This window comes from Anoplopoma fimbria, chromosome 19, assembly GCF_027596085.1.
Source record: "Anoplopoma fimbria isolate UVic2021 breed Golden Eagle Sablefish chromosome 19, Afim_UVic_2022, whole genome shotgun sequence".
Classification (NCBI taxonomy): Eukaryota; Metazoa; Chordata; class Actinopteri; order Perciformes; family Anoplopomatidae; genus Anoplopoma; species Anoplopoma fimbria.
Window position 1 is genome coordinate 7,609,806 of NC_072467.1, and position 22,817 is coordinate 7,632,622.

At 42.0% G+C, this 22,817-nt stretch overlaps 1 protein-coding gene across 1 annotated transcript; it reads right to left on the bottom strand.

Moving 5' to 3' along the window:
- Positions 1-23: 23 nt before the first annotated feature.
- Positions 24-22,783, bottom strand: si:dkeyp-19e1.3 (USP6 N-terminal-like protein). Its single transcript, XM_054619747.1, has 14 exons — positions 22,548-22,783; positions 10,351-10,424; positions 9,586-9,671; positions 9,347-9,386; positions 9,155-9,235; positions 8,736-8,837; positions 8,539-8,648; positions 6,890-6,938; positions 5,056-5,176; positions 4,429-4,523; positions 4,101-4,166; positions 3,819-3,918; positions 3,240-3,392; positions 24-3,113 (listed from the first exon to the last, which is right to left on the bottom strand). The coding sequence occupies exons 2-14, from the start codon at positions 10,414-10,416 to the stop codon at positions 1,687-1,689; spliced, it is 2,496 nt and encodes an 831-aa protein (XP_054475722.1). The 5' UTR covers positions 10,417-10,424; positions 22,548-22,783; the 3' UTR covers positions 24-1,686.
- Between the last annotated feature and the right edge of the window lie 34 nt (positions 22,784-22,817).

Sequence of the window (22,817 nt, forward strand, 5' to 3'; positions counted from 1 at the left end):
GGACAACTAATGTTTATCTCTTTATAAAACCCAAATAAGTAGTTGCAAAAGTGTACATGAACTTTGGTCCGAGCCCCAGCATCACTGATGTCAACCAGCTTCGTGAAAAGGAGCAGTGGTGTAAAATTGGTGGTCAGGTCACATGACTAGATACTCCAGCAAGCCAGACATACTTGTGTGCAGGTCGAGATTCAAGTTCTTGGTTAAGAATCGCAGCATGAGACCAAAGTTTATGAACAAACTGTAAAACATCGGTTAACATCACTTCCTTATAAGAAAATGATTTTTTTTTTAGCAGTAACCTGGAACTCCATCAGAAATCAACTGAATACTTACAGAGAATGGCAAAACCTCTTGGTAATGACAAAGGTCAGTGCAAAAGACAAAACCAATGTTTAGACATAGTATATAACGTAACAATATAAACATGTTTGACTATCAGGTCCTTTTACAGTATGTTATGGCTCAACTTCCATTTCTCAAGATTTTTTTCCTCTGAGCAATTCAAATAAACTGACAGCAAAGTCTCTGCAATGGCTCTAAAATATACCTGTGCATATGAATATTTATTTCCCTGCTCCGTGTAAGTACAGAGCAGTGTAATACGTGGTCTGTCCTTAAAGTCAAAGCTTAAAGTCAGCAACTGTTAATCTGTAACATTTTCTGACCACCAGATGGAGCTACTCTTTATAAATATCTTGAAAAGGGTTTTTACTTTATCTCTGTGCTGACAATATGTCATATTCATGAAATCTTCACGTTATGTCTTATAGTAACACCATATTAATATATATATATATATATATATATATATATATATATATATATATATATACACATGACACAATACATAATTGCTGTGAAGTGTCAGATAAACAGGTACACTGAAACCATTTCTTCGCAATTTTGTCATCCTCACGAGTCAATTTAAAGCATAAAAAGAAGCAAAGTACCCGCAGAGTACCCACTGCTTCCTGCCTGGGGAACAAAAATAACTGACCAGGTTTCATGTGAATGTAACCATCTTCTGTATTCACACCAGTGCCATATTGCACCATGTCTTTCCTGTTGCTGGTAGTCACAACTTCTGCAATTCTGTAAAAGTTTTCATGCAAACTGCGGTGGTACAAACTGGTTAAATAAATCCAGTATTGATCTTAAGATACAGGTTAAGATGTGTGAGCCTGCTCACAGTTTTCCATAAATGCAGTAGAAATGTATAGGCTTTGGGTGCTTCAGCAAAGATGACCTAACAAAAGCAGCCTCAAAAGCCCTTGTGCTAGAGTTGCTAGCCTCAGTGCACCGAGATCAGGTTAAGACACTTCTGTTGGAACTAAATGAAACCAACTGGAGATTTAACCAGCGGTGGAACGAGAGCAGGTGAGTAAATACACTCACTTTTTGTGCAGAAAACAGTAACATGTAACAGACAGCAGTTTTAAATACAAGTTTGAAACCTAGAAAAGTTAACTGCCCTTACAAAAAAAGGTGCAAGTATCACATGAATCTGTACATATCAATGGAAAGAGTCCTTTCACTCTCTCGCTCTCACACACACACAAACACAAACACAAACAAGGGACTGGCCTTTCACCTTCTAAATGGCTTTGAAAATGAATCAAGCATTGACAGAGAGTTTGAATCATATCGGCGTAACCAGTGACACTTGAAAAATACGTGGAAAATTTAAAAGGTCACTGATTTGGGCAGTTGCTGACCACCCGGAGGCATCCGGCAAAAGTCTGGGCTGGATCGGACCAAGGGCACTCCTACTGCTGACTGTCCTGAGGGCCTGGAGTGGCCTGGGGGAGACCCTGTGTACAACAGTGGTGCTGGGAAAGCAGAATGGTCCCTGGGGCCCCTAGAGAAAGGCTTGGAGTAACCGGGTGAGGTGGCTCTGTGTGTGTCTGAACAGCTGGCGGCACTACACTGGAAGGGAACGAGTCTGTCAGCAAAATGAGCTGGAGGAGGGGGGATGATGGTGTCCTCCACCCAGCTGTCCTCTCCTTCATATTCTGGCTCCTGAGGCAAACTGGGGAGACCGCACAGCGGGCGAGGAATAAGAGAGGGCGAAGGTGGGATGAACACAGGAGGTGGAGGCACAGGGTAGAGAGCCGGGTCATATACTCTGCCAGTGGGGTGGGGGGCATCGCTGTGCATGCTTGGTATTTCCTCAGGCGTGGAGCCCAGCAGCCTCTCCAGGTAGCGGTCGTCTTCATCGGCCTCAGAGAGGTTGTCATACTGGGAGGTGTTGGAGGGTCGTCGGTCTCCAGTGGGCACCGGGACGTAGAGAGAGACCGGGAACTTGGTTGGCTTAGGAGGAAGTCTGGGAGAGGAGGAGGAGGAGGAGGAGGAGGAGGATGTGGCGAAGGCACGGTGAGGGGAAGGCTTTGAGGGAGGAGTTTCTTTCTGTTTGAGGAGAAGAGATGTGGGCGGTTTTGGGCAAGGTTTTGGCGATAGCTTCACTTGAGTGACCCGTGGTGAGGCTGAGCGAGGAGAAGGAGAGCGCCGCGGGGTCTCTGAGCCCGTCCCAGTCCTAAGGGAGGGTGATTCACTGTCCCGACACCTTCCGTCATTCTGCTCCGTGTAAAATAAAGGTGGAGGTGGCAGATCTGGAAGGTACATGATCTCATCCTCAGTCTGCACAGCAAGAGCTTCCAAAGCAGGGGGCTCATAAGGTGGAGGCCAATCCGTCGGCTCTTCCTGGGTCTCAGGGTGTCTGGGCTGGCCCTCCTGTTGTCCGACATCTTCGGTCTGGCTAACCTCTGGAAGCGGCTCCTTCACATCTCCGTCCAATCGGACCTCAGCACACGGTTTGCTCGCTTTCGGAGGTAACGGAGCTGCTCTGCAAGGCCTCAGAGCAGAAGGTGTTCCTTGTGTGTGGACTACAACCACGTCAGGTGAAGGCAGAGGAGGTGTTCTCGAGTCCTGGGGCTCCGCAGGAGATGGGGTCTTGTGTAGGGCGATGCTGTCTGTTTGCTGGGTATCCGTGTTGGGTTGGCTGGGGGGCTGCAGATTTGCTTTGACCTCCAGAGGAGAGTCAGGTTGCAGAGGCAGGAGGAGAACTGGTCTCTCTTGACCCAGAGGTTTATTTGGATGCTCTTCTGACTTGGCTAAAAAAAGGTATTGGAAGACAGGGAATATATCATCAAAGGGAAACGTGATACTTTAGGTTCTATACGTAGCTTTGAATGTGAATGTAACTTTATAATGAGAGGAATAAAAGAAGACAACTGCACCTGGAGGAGGTAGGTCCAGCTTTTTACTGCGGAGTTCAGACATAGCAGCCTGTAAGTGTTCCACCACCCCATCATCAGGCAGGAAGAAAGAAACAGCTACCTGCTCCTGAAGAAACTCCCTCAGGTCCTCTAATGGAAACTTCTGCAGGCGCTCTGATTGGACACGCACAATGAAGACACAGAAGGTTAACTTATGGAATGGGTGATGCTAGTCTATGAGGTCACACGTCAAATTTGTGATTTGAACCATGAATAGAAATGATATTGTTAAAAGACTTCAACACAGGCCTAACTTTAAAAGACACAAAGTAAAGAAGTGGCCCGTCAGAAGAATGCAACGGTGCTGAGACGATGCTAGCGCAGGCGTCCAATGAAAAGTCAGCTTTGGATTCTTCTCCACAGCAACTGCCCACTTGCATTATGTAAGCCGGTTAGGGGGCAGCCAAGCGAGAGGCAGCATGCGATGTTACACTCGCTGGTATAGCAACAGCAGCCATGGCTGTATCTGGGCATGAAACTGGTTTGACTTGTTCAGCACAAGCACCACACGAGAGAAAATGTAATCATCCTCATACTCACTCTTGTGTAACTTGAGGGTTGTATAAGCCATGGCGCATAGCATCTTCTCTCCCTCCATTATGTAGATGTCCCATAATCGCAGGGTAAGGGTGAATGGGGTCTGTTATGTAAGCCAGACAGCAGCAGATTAAAAAAAATAATAAAACAACCCCAGATGTAGTTCCATGCTCAAAATAATATATACTGATTAATGAGATTCAATGCAGAATATGTCTGGCACTAGACATGTACAGGCAAGAAGATTCATGCTGTTTGCGTTCTTTAGGAAATCAAAATACTCACTCTATCGATGAAGCACTGCAAAAACCATTTGGTGGTGTAGATTCCTGTTGTCATCTGCTCCTTGTCCTGAGGGGCAAGAATTAATGAGGAACAGTCTCTATGGGACGTCACATCACATAATCGGTTCCCAGTTATAAATCTCACTTTCCAGTTCTAAATCTTGGACTTAGCAGTAATATTCTGAACGTGCGGCCTTTTGCAACATAAATTATTAAAAAAATGATGATAAATGACCCGAATAAACTTACAGCAGCCCATGACCTTAGCCATGCGTCTCTTGCGTGTACAAAAAAAAGCACATCTGTCCTACAGATGTACTTAAACTTACCAGGTGTTTCTTCAGCTTTGGTAGCATTTTGGAGAGGATCAGCTCATGGTGGGCCTGGAAACGATGCAGCTTGGGAAATCCTGGGATGAAGAACCCTAGCACGGTACAAAAAGACAAAAAGACAAAATCAGTTTTTTGTTTTTTTTACAAATTAAAAAGTATTTTAACTCTTACATGACTTGATCTAGGTCACTGAGAACGATTTGGTGAATTTGCTTTCAATATGAAGACAGTGGTTTTATGAAATAGGAAATTCTGTACACATGCGTTTTATTGGGTCAATATTGTAGCGATATTATACGAAAATGTGTGTTGAAAAATGTCAACTGAAATAAATCATCCAATTGAAAAGCACACATGAAGTAGAATTGAACATTTTTGTTTTCCAGCTCTTGAAGCTTAACACTTAATAATAAAGGCAAGTTCTCCCCAGGCCACACATTCTTATAGACTCCACTTACAAATACTAGCACATTTATAGTTCTGTATACATTCACAAACATAAGCACATAACTAAGTAAGTATGTGCGGATCATTTTTGTCCTTTAAGAGTTATTATATTTGATACGTCTACTATTATAAACTCTGATTCATATGTCTGTCTTCATTTCTTCCTGTGTCTCTCACCATGCATGGCATGCTTGCTGTTGGTGAGGAGCTGGGACAAAGCCCAGAAGGCATCTTCCTCATTCAGGTACATGAGCAAAATGGCAGCGATCTGACTCATCCCCTGGCAATAGCTCACCTCCTGGGGGACACAGGAGCGGAGACAGGTTCGATTAAACAGGATGGGAAATGAGAGGAATTATTTATAATTTAATAGAGCACACACACACACACACACACACACACACACACACACACACACACACACACACACACACACACACACACACACACACACACACACACACACACACACACACACACACACACACACACACACACACACACACACACACACACACACACACACACACACACACACACACAGACACACTGAGAGGGCGAGACATGAGTGCACCTGAATGTCTAATGTGGTCTGAAGCAAGACTGTGGATGTGTGTGTATAAACCACACACGAGGACCTACTGTACATGCAGCTCCAGTATTATAAACACTTTTACCAGAGATTGTTCAAATATTTACTGAAGCCCAACATACATTCTCAGTGATGTCATGTCTTCAACTTGAAATAGCGCCAATTTCACTCCACAATGATTCAATGATTTACACTAAACCAATCGCCCTTGGCAAGGACAGATACACAAAACTAGACACACACACTTGGTATTTGTCCATATTAAGGCTGATTTATTGTGCAGCCAAAAAAGGACTGTCCAAAGTATCCTTTCAAGGAAATACAGTAAATATATTCACGGTTAAACTGAGGTTAAACTAGACATTCTCTGCATTCTTCTCGATCATCGCATAGGCAAAAGGACAAACACATACACCCCCCCTCCCTCTGTCTCTCTCCCTCTCTTCTACTGACCCAGTTTCTTCAGAGCAGTGTGTGAAGTGGGGAAAAGGGAAAAACCGGAACAGCACATTCCCGTTTCCTCTGGCTCAAACACCTCCACCACACAGGAACCGACTACCGAGCCCAGTCAGAAAAACAGACCTGGACTGAGTTCATGTGTGGGGAGATGTAAAGTACTGTACGCAAAGCTGTCCTTCAATGGTAATATTTCTATCCCTACCAGACGGCAGCAATCTGTGCTTATAAGATAATTATTATATACCGATTAATCCACATGCATATGTTATGATAGACACACATGGATTTACTGTATTTTAGGAAAATATGTGTTAACACAGAGAATGTTCTCACTTAGTTGTAAAAGCTGGATTCCACCCAACAGAGACAAACTCAGGCTTGTGGTGGAGAAAGTACAGAAGGACTTTAAAGTAAATGCAAGTGATCATCATTATGTCTGACCGCAGCATCCACAACTGCATTTCAAAGTTCTTTACAGCAAAGGCTGTTAAGATTACAAATAAATGTTTTTAAACAAAAATGATGAAACTGACTGGTTTGGGCTATTATGAAAAATCAGAATTTGAGGTGGAACAAAATCTCTGATAGCAAGAAAACCAGGCTCTCTTTCCTTGCCTGGTAAATGATAATCTCAAAGGGAAACCAAGCCTGACGTTGTGAATGCTGACTATGGATGTTGGTTCACTGGTGGTCTGACTGTTACACCGTGTTGCTGTACATTCAGGCAGCAACACGCTCATAAATAAAAGATCTCACCCAAGGCTCTAAGCAAGGATGGGAACAGATGGTTTAAGAGTGCTTTGGCGTTTCCTTGCTGTATGGAATCTAGCGCACTATATGAACTGTTGCGCCACTGATGTGCTGGTTTGACTTCCCAGACAGTGTACAGAAGACTCCTCCATGTTATGTAACACACACCTAGGCATACAACTGCACTTCTGCACACACAAGCACACTTACCGTGTTGTAGACAGAGTAAGCTGCTAGTACGTGAAACAGGGCCTGCTGCCTAGAGAGGGAACAGAGAAACCACCGGTTACAATGAGGACGTGGTTCCTTAGCAACAATCGACATGTTGAAACCGTGTGTCGGAGTGGAGTGAAATTCCCAGAGGCCACACGAATAATGATTTCTCAACCACCTCATCCCCAAATTAACTCCATCAATCAGCACAGACAGCTGCAAATATGTCTGGGGAGGCTGGGGAAGCCTGGCTGCATCGTATCATCCTGGAAGTGTTTGTAAAAATGTGTGTGTGTGTGTGTGTGTGTGTGTGTGTGTGTGTGTGTGTGTGTGTGTGTGTGTGTGTGTGTGTGTGTGTGTGTGTGTGTGTGTGTGTGTGCATAGTGAGCTCTCCAGCTTTGCTTTTAAGTATTAATGAAGGGTGTGTTTGAAAGGTTTTCTGTGATCTATCAATGATGGAGTAAGAAAAAACAAAACAAACCAAAACAAATCTGACTTTATGGTTTAAGCAATTCAAAAAAGGAAAAAGGGTTTTCATCACACCATTTTGTCCAAAGTGTGCAGCTTCTATACAGTTTGTTTGATTTGGTTGCGTGCTGCGTGGTTGATTACATCTGGAGTCTCAACTGTTTCCGACAGTGAACACAAGGCAGCTATTGTGTGCGTGTGTGTGTGTGTGTGTTTCAGTTGAGATGTGGCATTAACACATAATGTAGAAGAGAGAGGATGTGTCCCATCCAGGCCTCTATAGTAAATACATGTCTCATAGACAGAGACAGGAAAAGCAGCTTGAAATAGCTGTCAGTGTCTCGGTGTGAGTGAGACAGCTGTTGACCTGCAGGGAAGGAGTGGGCAACCAAGCAGGATGGAGCGTTGTTTTGGTCTGTTTGGACTCGGTGGCTTTGAATCGAAGGGGAAGTACGTTACAAAGAGCGAGAGGAGAACACTCTGCCTTCGCTCTGTCTGAATTACACTGCCAAGGACAAACCAGTGGCTTTCAGATCACTGTTGTCTCCCATAACTCTGTTATAAAGCTCATTTAATGTATGTTTAATATATCTTTTTTAATATATTAGCATTATATCAATGTGGGCACTGTTATTATGTACATGCACACTTGATGCCGGTGCACATTTCTGTATGAATGCCATATCCTGTGTGGCTTCATACACTGACAGGAAGGCTAATAAAACATAGAGGAGGAAACCACCGCTTTGGTTGCGAGTTTTTTTTTGTGTGTGTGTGTGTGTGTGTGTGTGTGTGTGTGTGTGTGTGTGTGTGTGTGTGTGTGTGTGTGTGTGTGTGTGTGTGTGTGTGTGGGTGGGGCTACCACAAAATGTAAGCGTGAGGTCACACTCAGCTTAAGGGAAAACCTGAACATGTGAGGTGAGAAAGAAAATATAAACCTTAAAGAACTTAAAGAATGTTGAAGACATTTGTTATGAAAGCTACCTAAACTGTGTCAATTATTTTACAGGCCAAAGGTCAAAGAAGTAGTTGTATATGATCCGCAGTAACGTTAGCAGTGTGTTTGCTTATATAAACACTACAGATACTCCAAATGACTCAAGGTTTCTAATGTGACAAGATATATGAAATACAAGCCGTTCAACGTAGCTTTCTGCTAAGTGAAGCTAGGAACTCACTTGACTCCAAAGCGGTCCATGAACATGATGTGGTTCCTGAAGGTTCTGTTGACGTCCAAGTCTATCTGTTTGATCTCTGCGGAGAAGTTACGAGCCTGCAGCTTCATTCTCTGGAGGATAGAAGTTAAAAAACAAACCATCAGAATTTCATAGCGTCCATATTGAAGAGGAATTGTCATCCCTTTTAAGATTCATACCTCATATTTTCCATCTTCTTTGACTTTCTCTATGTCCAAAAGCAAGGCCCAGGCCTGGCCTCTCAGCTGCAGAGGGATGCCTTTATATACACGCTTCACCAACTGAAACACATGTGACATATGAAAAGACTTGAATGGGGACTCTCTTAACATTAAGAGACTTTATGTTCACCACAACTAGAAGTAGAGAGGCAGAGGGTCACATATGAATGCTGCTTCATGGGATGTAGCCTTGTTAGCTCTCTGGAACATCAAGGACTCATCACAGGCACTTATGTGCTTGCTTTAACTGTCTAGACCAGAGAGGAGGAAGGATAAGGGAATAAGCTGTGGTTAAAAAGAGAATGGAAAATCAACAGAAGGGGAAATAACACGGGAAGAGAGGGCTAAATTGAAACGGCATGTCAGGAGTTACACACCTTTTCACTGTTCCTGTACTTGTCCCACTTCTTCACCATCTTCAGCCATTTCTCCACTCGCTCTATCTCCTGATGCTTTTGCTGGGTAGAGGAAAGACAAACATACATGTGGTCCATATGTGAAAGGGCGTAAATATATCACATGCAAGGTCAAAATCTGAACTTGCTACGCAGGTAAAAAAAAATGTATACCTTCTCTTCAAGCGCACTGGGTGTTGGCAGCGCTTCCTCACTGTAGAAAAAAAAGCAGGGATACACAGCATGCATTAAAAGTATGGATATTGAGAGCATAATCTGAGTTTGGCACAAACATAATATATCAGCATAATGTGAAAAAGATAAGATAAGAGAAAGGGAGGAACAGGGACAGATGTAATCTGTATATTATCAAAGGTGTTCTCCTGGTCCGGGCATTAAGTCGGGTAACTTACTGCAGGAAGCCGAAGCGGTCGGTGACTTTATAGATGCTGTAGTCAGCATCCTCCCATGGGTCAATGTTGACACCCTCCTGTCTGCCCTGAAACAACCACATACCATAACTCCTATTATGCAAAATAAACAGTTTAGAGATGACTAACATTGGTGCTCATGTGCAAAGCAAACAAATAAACTGTTATACACAACAAGAAGAATAAATTAAAACAGCCAAGTCTTTCATCAAAACTCTACTAAACACTGTTTTTTTGTCTTCTCTTTGACACGTATTTCTCTTTTTCTTTTCTTAATGGGTCACTTGAAAGTGTTTTAACCCTATTTTGTAAACTAAAGTTGCTGTCCTAAATTGATCATTCATAGTCATCCCATTTCCACTCCCTGTTGGTAATGAATCTACTCTGGGTTCACACATTGCAGGCACCACTCAGACCATCAACTCCCCCGTTTTGATTTGTTACGAAGATGCACCTTAACTGCCCTTCTTGGAGGATATATTACGTTCCAAAGAATCATGAGTTCACTTGTTTACATTTTAAATTGGACCATCTTTAGAAGACGTTAATGAGCTGTGTTACGCCGTCTGAGCCTGATCTTTGGCAGTGGTTGAAATCGGTCCCAAAAAACTGCAGAGAATTGCTCCGCTGTGTAGTTTCCTCAAACTGGTCCATGACAATTGCTTGATTTTGTGCATTATATTTGATTATCATAAATATTTAAGGATTGTCATAGTAAGTTGATGGTATTCCTGTGCACACACTTACCTTGTCATATTTAGAGATGATATCAGTGCGTTCCTCTGCTATGATTGTGTCTATGTCCTTCTTCATGTCAAAATCTAGAAGGAGGCAAACAAAAATGGCATTCATAAGGATCAGGATTGGCATAAACCATATCAATGTGACAGAGTATTTGCGTTTATAAGATATTCTAGCTTGCTGATTTACTGCTGGTTGTTGGTGTGGATTATGGAGACATGATCGTGTACTTGACTAATAACAGTAGCAAAACCTTGTTAGGGTTTGTGTAGAAGAACATTTTATATCTTTAACTTGTATTAACTGTATTCTTTTGGATTGATTTGTATTCCTGCCCGTTCTGTCTCAGTAACAGTAACCTCTGTCCAGAACAGAAACTATTTTACATTAATTAACAACCCTCTGTTAGTAAAACCTTTTGATGCAATGTGAAGATTGCTCAGCGTGTATTGTGCCTATGTTAATCCACTACTACAGACTACAGACTGAATACATCTTGGGTGCCGATTGATCAAAGTTCCTTCCTTCCTGAGAAGCTTAGCCCAACCCACACCATCTGATACCATCTTTCCTGTAACACTGTATATAATCTTGACCAGAACCTACTGTAGTCAGAGAGAATTCTACAAGCATACTGTGGAGTTCTGTCTCCACTGCACAGTGAATAAAGCTCATCTGAACCAGCCTTAAAGAAACTTTTCTTCCACATTTGCTTATGACTGGACATTTTCTGACTGAACTTCTTGTTTTAAGCTAGCTGAGTTTATAAAAATGAGAACAACAAATCATCAGTTCAAGCTGAGGTCAGAGTGCAGATCAACTACAGATCAGTGCTAAGCTGACAGGAGCTCTGACCTACAGATGTGAATACCTCATGCTAGTGGTGGGTACACAGAACAGCCATCATTTGAGGTGGCGTTATCTTATATCCTAAGATGAAAACGACCACACAATGCTCTGCTTTCCATACCTCTCACTATGAAATCAGCTCATTATTACATTACATTACATTACAGTCATTTAGCAGACGCTTTTATCCAAAGCGACTTACAGGAAGTGTATTCAACATAGGTATTCAAGAGAACTACTAGTCACCAGAAGTCATAAGTGCATCTCCTTTCTTAAACAAGCATCTTAAAGCATAAACCAGGGCAAAAGTATAGTGCAGAGGCAAATTACTACGAAAACAATAATTGCAACAGGCTAATCCGAATATAGTAAGTGCTACAAACTACTACGAATAGGATAAGTGCAGTAAACAAATACGAATTCAATAAGTGCAGCGAACTGATACAAATACAGTAAGTGCAACAACTAATACGAGTGCAATAAGTGCTACGAGGAAGGCTCAGGGTAGTACTTCTTGAAGAGGTGAGTTTTTTACTAACTAACTCTCTTAATCACTTATCCATCACCATACCCTAAAAAAGTAAAGAAACACGTCCGACAAATCATACAAATTGTTGCTCTTTAAAAATAAGCATTGCACAGAGCATGATGGAGTCTGGCACAGCCACAAGGACATTAGCAACTTCCTGTTAGTGCGCCCAGAGCTTCAGCTGACGCAAAGCTAGGCCTCAGCTCGAGGTCGATGATTCTCAGCGTGAAGTTATAATTAGTGACATACTGAACATTATTCTGCTATTCTTTTATATCTTTTTTTTATAGTTAGTTGTCAGTGTATTGGGTGCCCTTTACAATTATGCAGACTTTGAGTCACATGGTTAGCAGGCAGTTTATTTAAAAATAAAAAAAGAAAGAAAAGTTTATACAATTCTTATAAAGCATAACACTTACAACCTAATGTTGACCTGATTCTGTAGAAGATATGTGATGTGACTGTCACTGACTGTTTAGGGATTTAAAAAATAGTCTGTTCCTCTTCTTCCAAATTTGTCTAAATTTAAGATGTAAAGTTAATCTTTTTTTTTCATCTCAGGTCAGAATAAAACTGAACGGTTTAGATTGAACTTCTCAAAATATCAAAAATAATCTAAACCTTTTTCCCAATCTTGATCTTGAAATGCAAAAGTACTGTGTAAAACAACCCAATAATCCCCTGGTGCGTTTCCAGACTCAGACAGGTTTATTACTTTTTGATTATTAATTACCTTTAACCTAAATTAATGGAAAAAGTACATTTAGAGAGATAATGAAAGCATGTTTATATGGATATGTGTGTTATTCCAAGGCTATTTGAGCACTAATCTCAAGCAGCCAGAGTAGGCAAGTGGCTCATGTATAAAGTGTGACAGTCATGGCCATGGGACTTTGTAAAATAATACAATACAGAGGCAAGAAAGCAACAGACTGACCAGAGCCCATGAGGAAAGAAACAGAGACATTGGTGAGACCAGAACTCTGATGGTCCCCCCCCCCTTCTTCTCACTGTATCACCCCTCCCTGACCCCAGTCTGGCCCTCTAATCCTGCCTCAAGCTTTCTGGGGTTGATGAGCTCTGGCAGCGGACTCGGCTGTTTAGCAGTTGTCAGGGCTGAATAATCTCCCAAGCAAGAACAGCCTCACCTCTCATTTGCCAGACCAGTATCTCAGAGTGATGTTTGGATATGAAGAATATGCCAGTTATGCAAAGTGGACATGAAAGAAACGGATACAAAAGCCAGGCCAGTCGCACCCTTTTGAATGTACTGTAGGCTGGAAAGCATCTTGGTAAAGAACCATCTGCTATGGAGCAACCAGAGCCTTTGTCATCAGGCTAAAACCATTAAATGCTGTCATGGGACGGATGCCCAAGCTAAGACAATTTAAATGAAAGTAAAATTTGTAGGATTGTCTAAAACACGTGAAAAAGAATATAATCAGCAAAATTAACTGCCAGTAATGACACTCCAAAATCAACATGATTTAGTTCAGAACCATTCAGTAACTTTAGTTTAAGAAGGTCACAGGCTAGAAGGTAAACACTACAGAAGAGCCCAAGGCAACAAATGCCATGACTGAGGAGTCCTTTCACTGACGTTTGACAACATGTGTAGCCAGCTGAGGCCTCAGGCATAGCGCCTGAGGCCTCAGCTGGCTACACATGTCTGAAATGCCTCGCAGCGACAGGTGTGTGGCACCTGCCACCTCACAGAGAGACCCTTTAACGTTTCCCCACAGACCCTTATGCCTTGTGCTGACCATTCACATTGCATGTGAAACAATGTGAAATTTCCACCACATAATTCACACTTTGATGCAAGAACAGTGGGCCAACTGACATCAGTTAAAAGGGGCAGCTCATTGGGCATCAAATTTCAAGATGCAGTTTGTTTAAAATCATCAATGTTTTGGTTCAGAAAGATGTGATGGCTCTATAACACTCTCTCTCTCTCTCTTTACCTAAACTGCAGGTAGGAATTTCATTTCTACAAAGGTGTGAAGAAGAAAAGAGAGTGCACAGGACAGGGAGAAAGTGGAACTGAAGCTATATTTTATGCTTTTCATGAGGTACCAAGCATCCAGTCTTCTCCATCAAAACAACAGCTGAGTCTCTTGTCTAACAGGTGGCTAGTGAAACCAGAACACTGAACAAATGGCCTCTGCTTTTCCATGCTTTCCTTTTTACAATTCCCGTTGTCTTGTTCATCTCAGGTCAAACTATTTCAGGTTTTTCTAGGCGTCAGCATATTTTTCTGGACAGCTGAGAAAACAGTCTGCAAAGTGGTGCCATCAACACACGAACGAAAGTCTGTCTAGTAGTACTTTACATAGACAAGTCTGCCCTCACACAGCTTGCCCTCACAATTAGGTAAATATCAAGCGAGATTGGATGCTGTCTGTATATTGTTGCCCTCTCAAGGGGTTGAAGCGTGAAGTATCAAAGTGATGTCTGAACAACAGAAACGTTGTACATCAGAATAGATGTAAAAAGTTGTGTGTTGAACTGACTTGTAAATACTTCTAAAGACCAAAACAATAATAAGTGCCGTGTTTATGCTGCTTGTCATCATTATCATAAAATAACCTCTTATTTTCTTTCCATGGCTAAAATTCTCATTTCAAAGATGAATCATTTTACCAATTCAAGGCATGGCCACACATGACTAGCAAGAGCTGTGAGACATATCCTTAGAAACGCATGACTAACTTGAAGGCTTCGGAGGGGCCTTGAAGTGATTCATGTTAGTCTGAAAGAGAGGTTTTTTTATTCAAGCTGCACGTGGGGCTTTGTGAACCGTTTTCAATCACTAGTGCTCGTGAGGTAAATTGATGTTAAAAGACTGTTGTGCTTCATCTTCGGGCTCCAGCTGCTCACTTCCTGTGCTGAGTCTCCAGACTGCTGATAGTATTGTGTTGGGATCAGGAAGAAAAGGAAACCAGTGACCGCCACTCCTTTAACAACAGGTTCAATAAGAACTGCGACAAGAGTGGGACAACAAGATTGGTCTTACTCCAACCAAGGAAAACCCTTTTACAGACAAAGCTTCAAATGATCCAGAATTGGTGTTTGGAGTCAACAAGAAAGACGTCAGGAATGCCAAAAAGTGGTCAGTTCACATAAACATTACTGGTCTTTTGCTTGTGACTCACAAACACAGCTGAGGCCCTCCTCAATGGGCGAGCCATCAAGGACATTACAGCTTGTGCTTGGCTCTTTTCAAGTGGGTGCTACAAAAGGTGGCTAGTTGCGGTGGGGATCAGGGTGTCAAACAGATGGAAGTTGGAGGGGAAAAAAAGTGAGTAAGCAGCAGAGAAGGTTACTGAGTGGGAGAGAGATCTTGCTAATACAGTTAAACATCACACCTGGGGGAGAGGAGGATATTCAAATATAGCGAGAAAGAGATTCATTTTAGATGTAAATTATTAACAGCTTTTAAGTAGTACAGATAGATAGATAGATAGATAGATAGATAGATAGATAGATAGATAGATAGATAGATAGATAGATAGATAGATAGATAGATAGATAGATAGATAGATAGATAGATAGATAGTTAGTTTTTTATTTTCGTGTCATGCACAGAACATGCCCAACCCTCATGGGTTTACAAGACACCAACAATACAGTACACAAGCTGAACAAATATAGGTAAAAAGTCTAAAAACAATGCAAGTATTCACATATTCTATATTAAAATATAGCAATCCTTTCACGTGTCTTGAAATGTAGGCGGAGTGAGGCAGAGGTGGTGAGAAAGTAGATTGTGGGCCAGAGTTGCAGATGGCTAATGCACAATGAATATGCAGTGAAAAACCACTATGGCTAAATTTTGACAACCTGCTTGCTTACAGGATACAACACTTTGAGCCTGGGGCCTAGGTGACATCACTTCCTGTTATGACATAGAGCTCTAAATCTAGCTTGCATAAATAAGTTCTCAGTGCACTGTTGTAACCACAAACAGCTTGCACAGCACTGTGAATCACATCTTTCCATGGTGTTCAGCAGAGATGAGGCAGTCAAAACTTCCATTACTGAGTTATCTGAGAAAAAACATAAATACTGAATAATTAGGACAAGTACTTTTAAAGCAGTAAAGTAAATCTGTTGGCTGGTCTCCGCATGGAAACCCCAAAGCCCGTCTATTCCTGTTTGAGAGCCTAGTTAGACCAGCTGAGGGTGCAAAAAATTGAAGAAAGAGAAAATGATACTCAAATCTGCATTGCATTGTCAACATATACTCATTAGCAGAACTGTTGACATTCAATTCAAAAAAGTATGTTACATAAACATTCAACTGTACTTGCTTACTCTCTACCCAATTTCACTGTGATAATAAAGCGCATGTCGTCTTTTACATAAACTTCCACATTTCCTTGTTCCATAATCATCTCTCTTTTGGCACATGATCAATCTTAATCTGAGCGGCAGTCAGAGGATTATACAAGAGCAAACTAAGAATGACAGCCTGAGATTAGGAAGAGTCTGGCTGTAGCCAACTATCTGTAGGAGCATGGAAACTCTGAGTACAGTGAGCTCCACTGGACTGATAGTGAGGGGTGTGTATTTGTATCAGTGGGCAGACACCTTGAGCTGAAACCATTAAAAGAAACTACATCAGGGTGTGGAAAATGTAACCGAAATAAATCCTGGTCTTCATCTTACTTATAGGTATTGCATTAAAACCCCAAGGAACCGATTTATTTATGCAATTTTGATATTTGATCAAATTCTTGATAGAGAATCTTTGTGGTTGGCACGCCAACCCGCTTCCCAGACTGCTGATGGCGTGACGAAGGAGAACATGACAGATGTTTGGTTCATTTTACCACTGAATGATTAGTCAATGCTGCGTGGCCAGCCAAAGGACGCTCTGGCTCTGAGATCAGGCCATGCACTCATTCAACCTGGTTAACCTCACAGAGCATGAACTACTCCAATACCGTGCCTCTCCCATCATGCATCTGTGTCATTTATCACTAAAGTATTGCTGTCCTTCACGTGCTGAGATTAACTGAAATTACCACCCGGCAATATATCTTTTTTATTTTTTTTTTAACCCGCCAATATATCATAGGCAACTACGAAAGTGACCATCTTATTTTGATTATTCATAAATGAGTGACCTTTAAAACTATTGTCTTTGTATTCAAATTTTTACAAATCTAAAACGGAAAATGTTAAATAAAGGGTCCCATAGTGCTACATCAAAGGGTTTCTTGTAGGCTAACAGACAACAAACAGAAAACCTTATCACATGTCCCTCATTTGCGTAATTCAGTCTTTTTCTGTCTGACTACAGTATACCTAAATCCCATGACATCCATGTTTCCGAATGTGTTTGCACATGGTCACATGGTCTTGTGGTGTCCCTACAAGACCATCTTAAGATATCATGAAACACATTAAATGTAGTACCTTTGCAACTATGTTGGTTGTTAATCATTTCAGTAATTATTTCAGTAATTACCCAGTTCAGAGCAATGAACTTCAAAGGATGTATTGTAATGCCCTCTGTGTTATCATCCCAGTCATTACATTAGCTTAATACTTCAGGCTCGTGGTGATTGTGGAGAACAAGCATATCATTCCAGTTCAGAAAAAGGAAGGAAATTTACAAGCTACCACATGTCTCTAATTTTCACATGAAGAGCTCTGAAGTCCCAGATGGCTTCAGAGCTCCAGTTTTCATGGGACAGAGAGAGAAGTGGGGATTGCTCAAAGAGGCGTTTTTTCTATTTCCAGCAGGGGTAAGGTAGCTATGGAAATATATATCAGAAACGTAACCAATTTCTTTGTCGTTGTTTTTGCTGTAAAGTAACTCCTGTCCTGGTTATCATACCCCAGCCACAGACTGTAGTCATGGTGACCCTCAACAGATCTTTTATTCGTTTCCTCTTAACACAATGCTGCGTCGGCAGTTGAAAACAAATTTATGTTATGAAAAGAAAGCCCCTCAGAGACTAAGAGTATAACTAAGTCGCCCCACAGGAAATCTAAGCGGGCTGGTAGGAGATGTTCAACAGCTCGCTCTTTCTTTAAAGGGAGGTATGGAGTCCAGATGGAACTTCAGAGATACAGTTAAACGGCTCAGCCTGGATCACTGTAGGCTTCGGTAACAATACGCGAATAACTGGTATAAAAAACAAATACCAGGTTTTATCTTGTTTGCCATCTTCAAGCATCTTGCCCATAATGATCTATCATTACACATACAGCGGATGACATGTGTATGTAAAAAAAATAGCACAGACACTTCAATTCCATCAGCCTCCAGACAGTAGAAGGATGCAAATGCCAAAGGCTCATGCTACCAAACATGTGTTTTGCAGGTGTGATGGTGCATGGACAATGGACAATTGTTTACCCTTACCCCTGTGGTTCCTCTGAGGAATTGTACATAGCTGCTATTGACTCACAGCAAAGCATGGCAAACAGTGTGCTAACTTGATCTACTCTTGACCGGGTTGGGGCGACCACTGAAACCTAATAAACTAGGAAACCAACTTGGGAACAGGGAGAAGAATGATACCAAATTAGGCCAATAAGAGAAAACAGCTGGGAAGCCTTGATGGCCAGTCACTAAGTCTCCTTAACAAGAGATTCCTTGTCTTTCTTGCTGTCTGAGCCTTTTTTTCCTCCGCCTCCCTCAGATTCTTTTGTACGCTGTAGGGTTTGTGTTTATGCACAGAAAATAGCAGCGACACAGAGACAGTGGGACCCAGGGGAGAAACATCCAGCGCACAGGGACGAGGGAAAAAGCACATGGCTGAGAATAGCTTTCTGTCCCCAAGGGGTTTTTCTGTCCCGCCCCACTCTGTATTACCACTGTCGCTGTGCCTTATCGTTTTTTCCAAAGCTGAGCAATTACAACACAGTTTCACCAACAGCACTCGCCATCCCAAACTACCCGACCTTTCCCCCCCATCTTAAATAAAGGAAATAACAAGTCTGAATCTGAGGACGGAGAGCTCTCTATCACCTCACCCTGCATCTGACCCGGCCTGAGAACTGCCTCTGCTGTCTCCTCTTCCCCCCCCCATTACCTGGGGGGAAGGGGGTGTCTAAATATAACAATGACCACACAAAGTTTTAGATGCTGGAGTCTCAGGCCAGCCAGAGAGGCCTTGTTTCCCAGAGTGGCAGCACATTTCCAAGGGGTGGTATGAGGAGGACAGGAATGTCAAGGGAACAGTATTCATAAACACAAAAACCGCATGACCCTGCTGAGAAAGCCAAATTCTTATAAATGGATCCTCTTTCTTGCAAAGGATTTATAGGAGTCATAATAACATCTGTGAAGCCAGAGGAAAAGCTCTTATCTAGTTTAAATAACTTGTGCTTTACATTACAAACAAGCACTATAATGTTCTACATTAATAAAACTAATTTGATTATGAAGTTTAACTAAAATGCACTGGGGATATACACCATTTAGGACAGTTATGCAGCTTCCCATTGACTCTCATGTTTTTTTTTTAATTCCAGCTTGTATGTCAAAAGCCATTAAAAAAAAATATCCTTACAAACCCCAAAAATCCTCCTGTAATACAAACCTCCTTCACTGCCCTGAGATGCAAATGCCATGGTCAACAAGCGCAAGACAATATGAGATCTGATACAACGTATGACATCAAAGCACCGGTTCATGCCATGCCAACATGATTCAATTATTCAAAAAGGTGAACACGTGGTGTGTTACCGAATGAGAAAGGCCAAACCAGGCCCAAAGCTGATCCCGAGTCAAAAGCTCAGCAGAAATGATGCCAGGTTCACTGATGCACACATTCTACTGTTGATGGGGTAATCATAGTTTTCATGTTCAGATTATGTTAACAAGCACAGAAACAGAGGATTATGGTATGTGTAAGGGGAACAGCCTTACACTGGAGGGAAATTGCAATTTCACCGTGATTCAGTAGCGGAAGGAGGTAAAGTATTTGGAGGAAAAACAAAATCTGAAGTGGCATTTAAAAGTAGACACAATAATAGAGGGGAAATTCCAAATCAGCCTAACTTAGCCTTTATACAAATGCCAAAAGAAAAACAACTATGCGGGCTGTTATCCCATAGAGCCAACACTCGTCTCCTCAGTTGTGGATCTGTCTTCAGCGTAAGTGAGCATCTTCAGTCTTCAACACTAGTGTGACCTAAATTGGGAATAGATTTGGCTTATTTATAGACAATTTCAGTTTATGAAAATGTAGCACCAGCTCTTGGGAGAGGCTCTCTCGGCAGCCCAAATCAATCACTTTGATCACTTTATGTAGCAAGTAGGGCTGCTTATACAGTCCAGTGTTAAACTGGAACTGAAAATAGCACGTAAGGTGTGAGTGTGAGGACCTGTCCCTGTGTACCCCTGACCATCACCCAGTGAAAATGCTCCAGGACCTTGTGACCATGAAAGAAATAAGCAGGGATATGGAAATGCTACACTATCAAGACATCTGGAAAGATGAAACACGTTCAGAAACTCTGAAAAGTAATTTCCTAAATCACACAGCAGGGCTAAAGCCTCTCTGTCTCGTTAATCGTTGTCAAAAGGCTTCAGTATCTGGTGCGTTTTGTGACAGCCAGCATCGGGCATTTGACGGATATCATAAAGCCCCTATTCAGGCAGACAAAAAGGCTATTGATTCCTCTCCACTGAAATAATATTATCACAATAGAATACAAAGAAGGCTGCTTATTGAAGAGTTACAAGAGAACGTTAAATTAGGTCTGATAATGCTAAAACTACTGAATCATATTGAATTTATATTTTTCATCAGTTTTGTTAACCAAAATAAACCTCAACATATCATTTGCAACACTGCTGCAAAACTTTTATCCAGGAAATAAATAGATGTCAATGCTTTTGAAGCCTCATGCAGTGATATTAGAGGCTTTTTCGCCAACTCTGAAAGTAACATAAAAAGGCTGATGCTGCTGACTGAGGTCCATCCACAGGCATAAAAACAAAATAATGGCTCACATGCTCAGCCTCACACGTGTCTCACATCCTGTTGGCATCGGAGAGGGCAGTCAGATCATTGTTCAAGAGCACATTCAAATCCCTGTAAGCTTTCAACACATAAAGCTGGACGTAGCTATTCAGAGATCCAACTTCTCCAGCAAAGCAAAACGTTTTCAAGGCTTTTCTTTGACTTGGGGGTGAAGAAATATAAATCAAGAATAATGTTATTATAAATACACTGATCCAATAAGAATTTCAGGGGAACAAATCTTGTATATAAAACCACCATTTTTGAAATGCAATAAAACGGCCATCACATTAAAACTGGTGTTTGGTTGACTCCTTGGGACTTGATTTCTTAGATATGAAATTAAACCATTTGACACCAACAAACACAGGGAGCAGAAAGGGGAAGGAGGAAAGAAGTGCTGAGGGATGGGTGGATGAGGGCCCTCTCACATGCTACGCATCAGATAAAAGTACACCAACCGTGCTGTCACCTTTCCGGTGTGGGGCTTCCTCCTCCAAACCACAAGCAGAGTGTCACACAATGTCACACACTGAAGACTGAACATAGTAACAATAAAAATAATAATTACAAAACAGTCCATGGGCTTGTCGTTATAGGCTTGTCGTTGGTGCATGTACAGCTAAGAACAAAAAAAATAAAATACTCATCGTAATACAAATATTTTCAAAAGACTAAGATTTTGCTCAGATAATTAGATCATGTGCACCCATAAGCATTCGACTAGAGACATGCATGTGTGCAAACACAAATAATATGAATCCATCTCCTTCAACTTCCCTCACATGCCCTCACAAACAATGATGATACACAAATAATTAATGACATCGCATATCTTAATGTGGGAACATGGCTAGAAATATTGTGCACTCGCATTAGCAACATTCACATCTGCTGCATTACACTGAAAACAAAAAACACAATGAGGGGGGGGGGGGTTAAAATGTCAGCACAATGACCACCAGACATCTGAGGATGAGAGCTAAATCCTGCTGGAGATCTTTCACTCAGACTGTCTGTAACCTCCCCCACTCCATGCATGAACCAGTGAGACGACCAGTTAACCTTTCAAAAGGGAGAGAACACGCATGGCATGGCATGGCATGACATACACAGACCAGTGACTAACTGGCCTACTTCTGGATGCTGGAGCATCTGTGCTCTCTGTTAGGGTAGAAATCCTGCTCGCTCCAACAATGACAACTATGTTTTTCCTGTTAGAATTGAATGAATTATCTCGATCACATGTATGGTTCCTGTTTCTGACACTTGTATAATAATACCTGCTGTGTTTAGCTTTCACAGATCAGTTCAAATGCGGAACTTAAAAGAGTGAGAATTAGATTCATACAGAAACAAACAACACACACACACACACACACACACACACACACACACACACACACACACACACACAGTTTTGTCGGAGTGGGTTAACAGAGAGGTAGATCCCATCATAATTCACATGTTTCGCAAATCCAAACCGGAGTTTTTATGCAATCTCAATTCTGGAGATCCCCCCCCTAGAGAATCGCTCGGTCACTCTTCCTACCACATACGGTCTGTTAAGCCAGCAATGCAATCTGCTCTTACAGTAAAAAATGCATCTGTTTCTCCCAGAACGAAAACACCACCAGCATAAATCTTCTATAAATCACGTGCAACATGGGAGACCAATCTAACGTCATCCAGAGCAGTGCAGCGCGGGAGTAGCCGTCACAATTAGTAACGTAACGTAACGTTAGGTATGGCTTCCGATACGGGTTTGGACTTGATTAGGAGCAAGTTGTAGAGACGCTGATATTCAGCAGTATTAAGCCGTCGTCGCTGCTCACCTTTCGGAGTGACTTCTCTTCTTTCGCTTGGCTGTACCTACAAATAGAAACAAATTCCACTATTCTCATTCTCTCCGTCTCCGTCTCCGTCTCCACAACGCTGTCTCACTGCGCTGAAGACCGTGTCCCCGACTGTCCACTAGCGTCGCTGATATCGCTGCTGGTCAAACGGACGCACCCCCTTAGTCCAGGTCCACATGCCGCCTCAAGCTGTGCTGTAGCTGTGTGTCTGTCTGGCAGGCACACACACACACACACACACACAGGGCA

Coding starts and splice junctions, on each gene's coding strand:
- si:dkeyp-19e1.3 (XM_054619747.1), bottom strand. CDS start 10,416: ATGAAGAAGGACATAGACACAATCATAGCAGAGGAACGCACTGATATC. Junction 9,236..9,346: donor CCAGTGCGCTTGAAGAGAAG/GTATACATTTTT, acceptor TCCTCTACCCAG/CAAAAGCATCAGGAGATAGA. Junction 5,177..6,889: donor CTTACTCTGTCTACAACACG/GTAAGTGTGCTT, acceptor TGTGTCCCCCAG/GAGGTGAGCTATTGCCAGGG.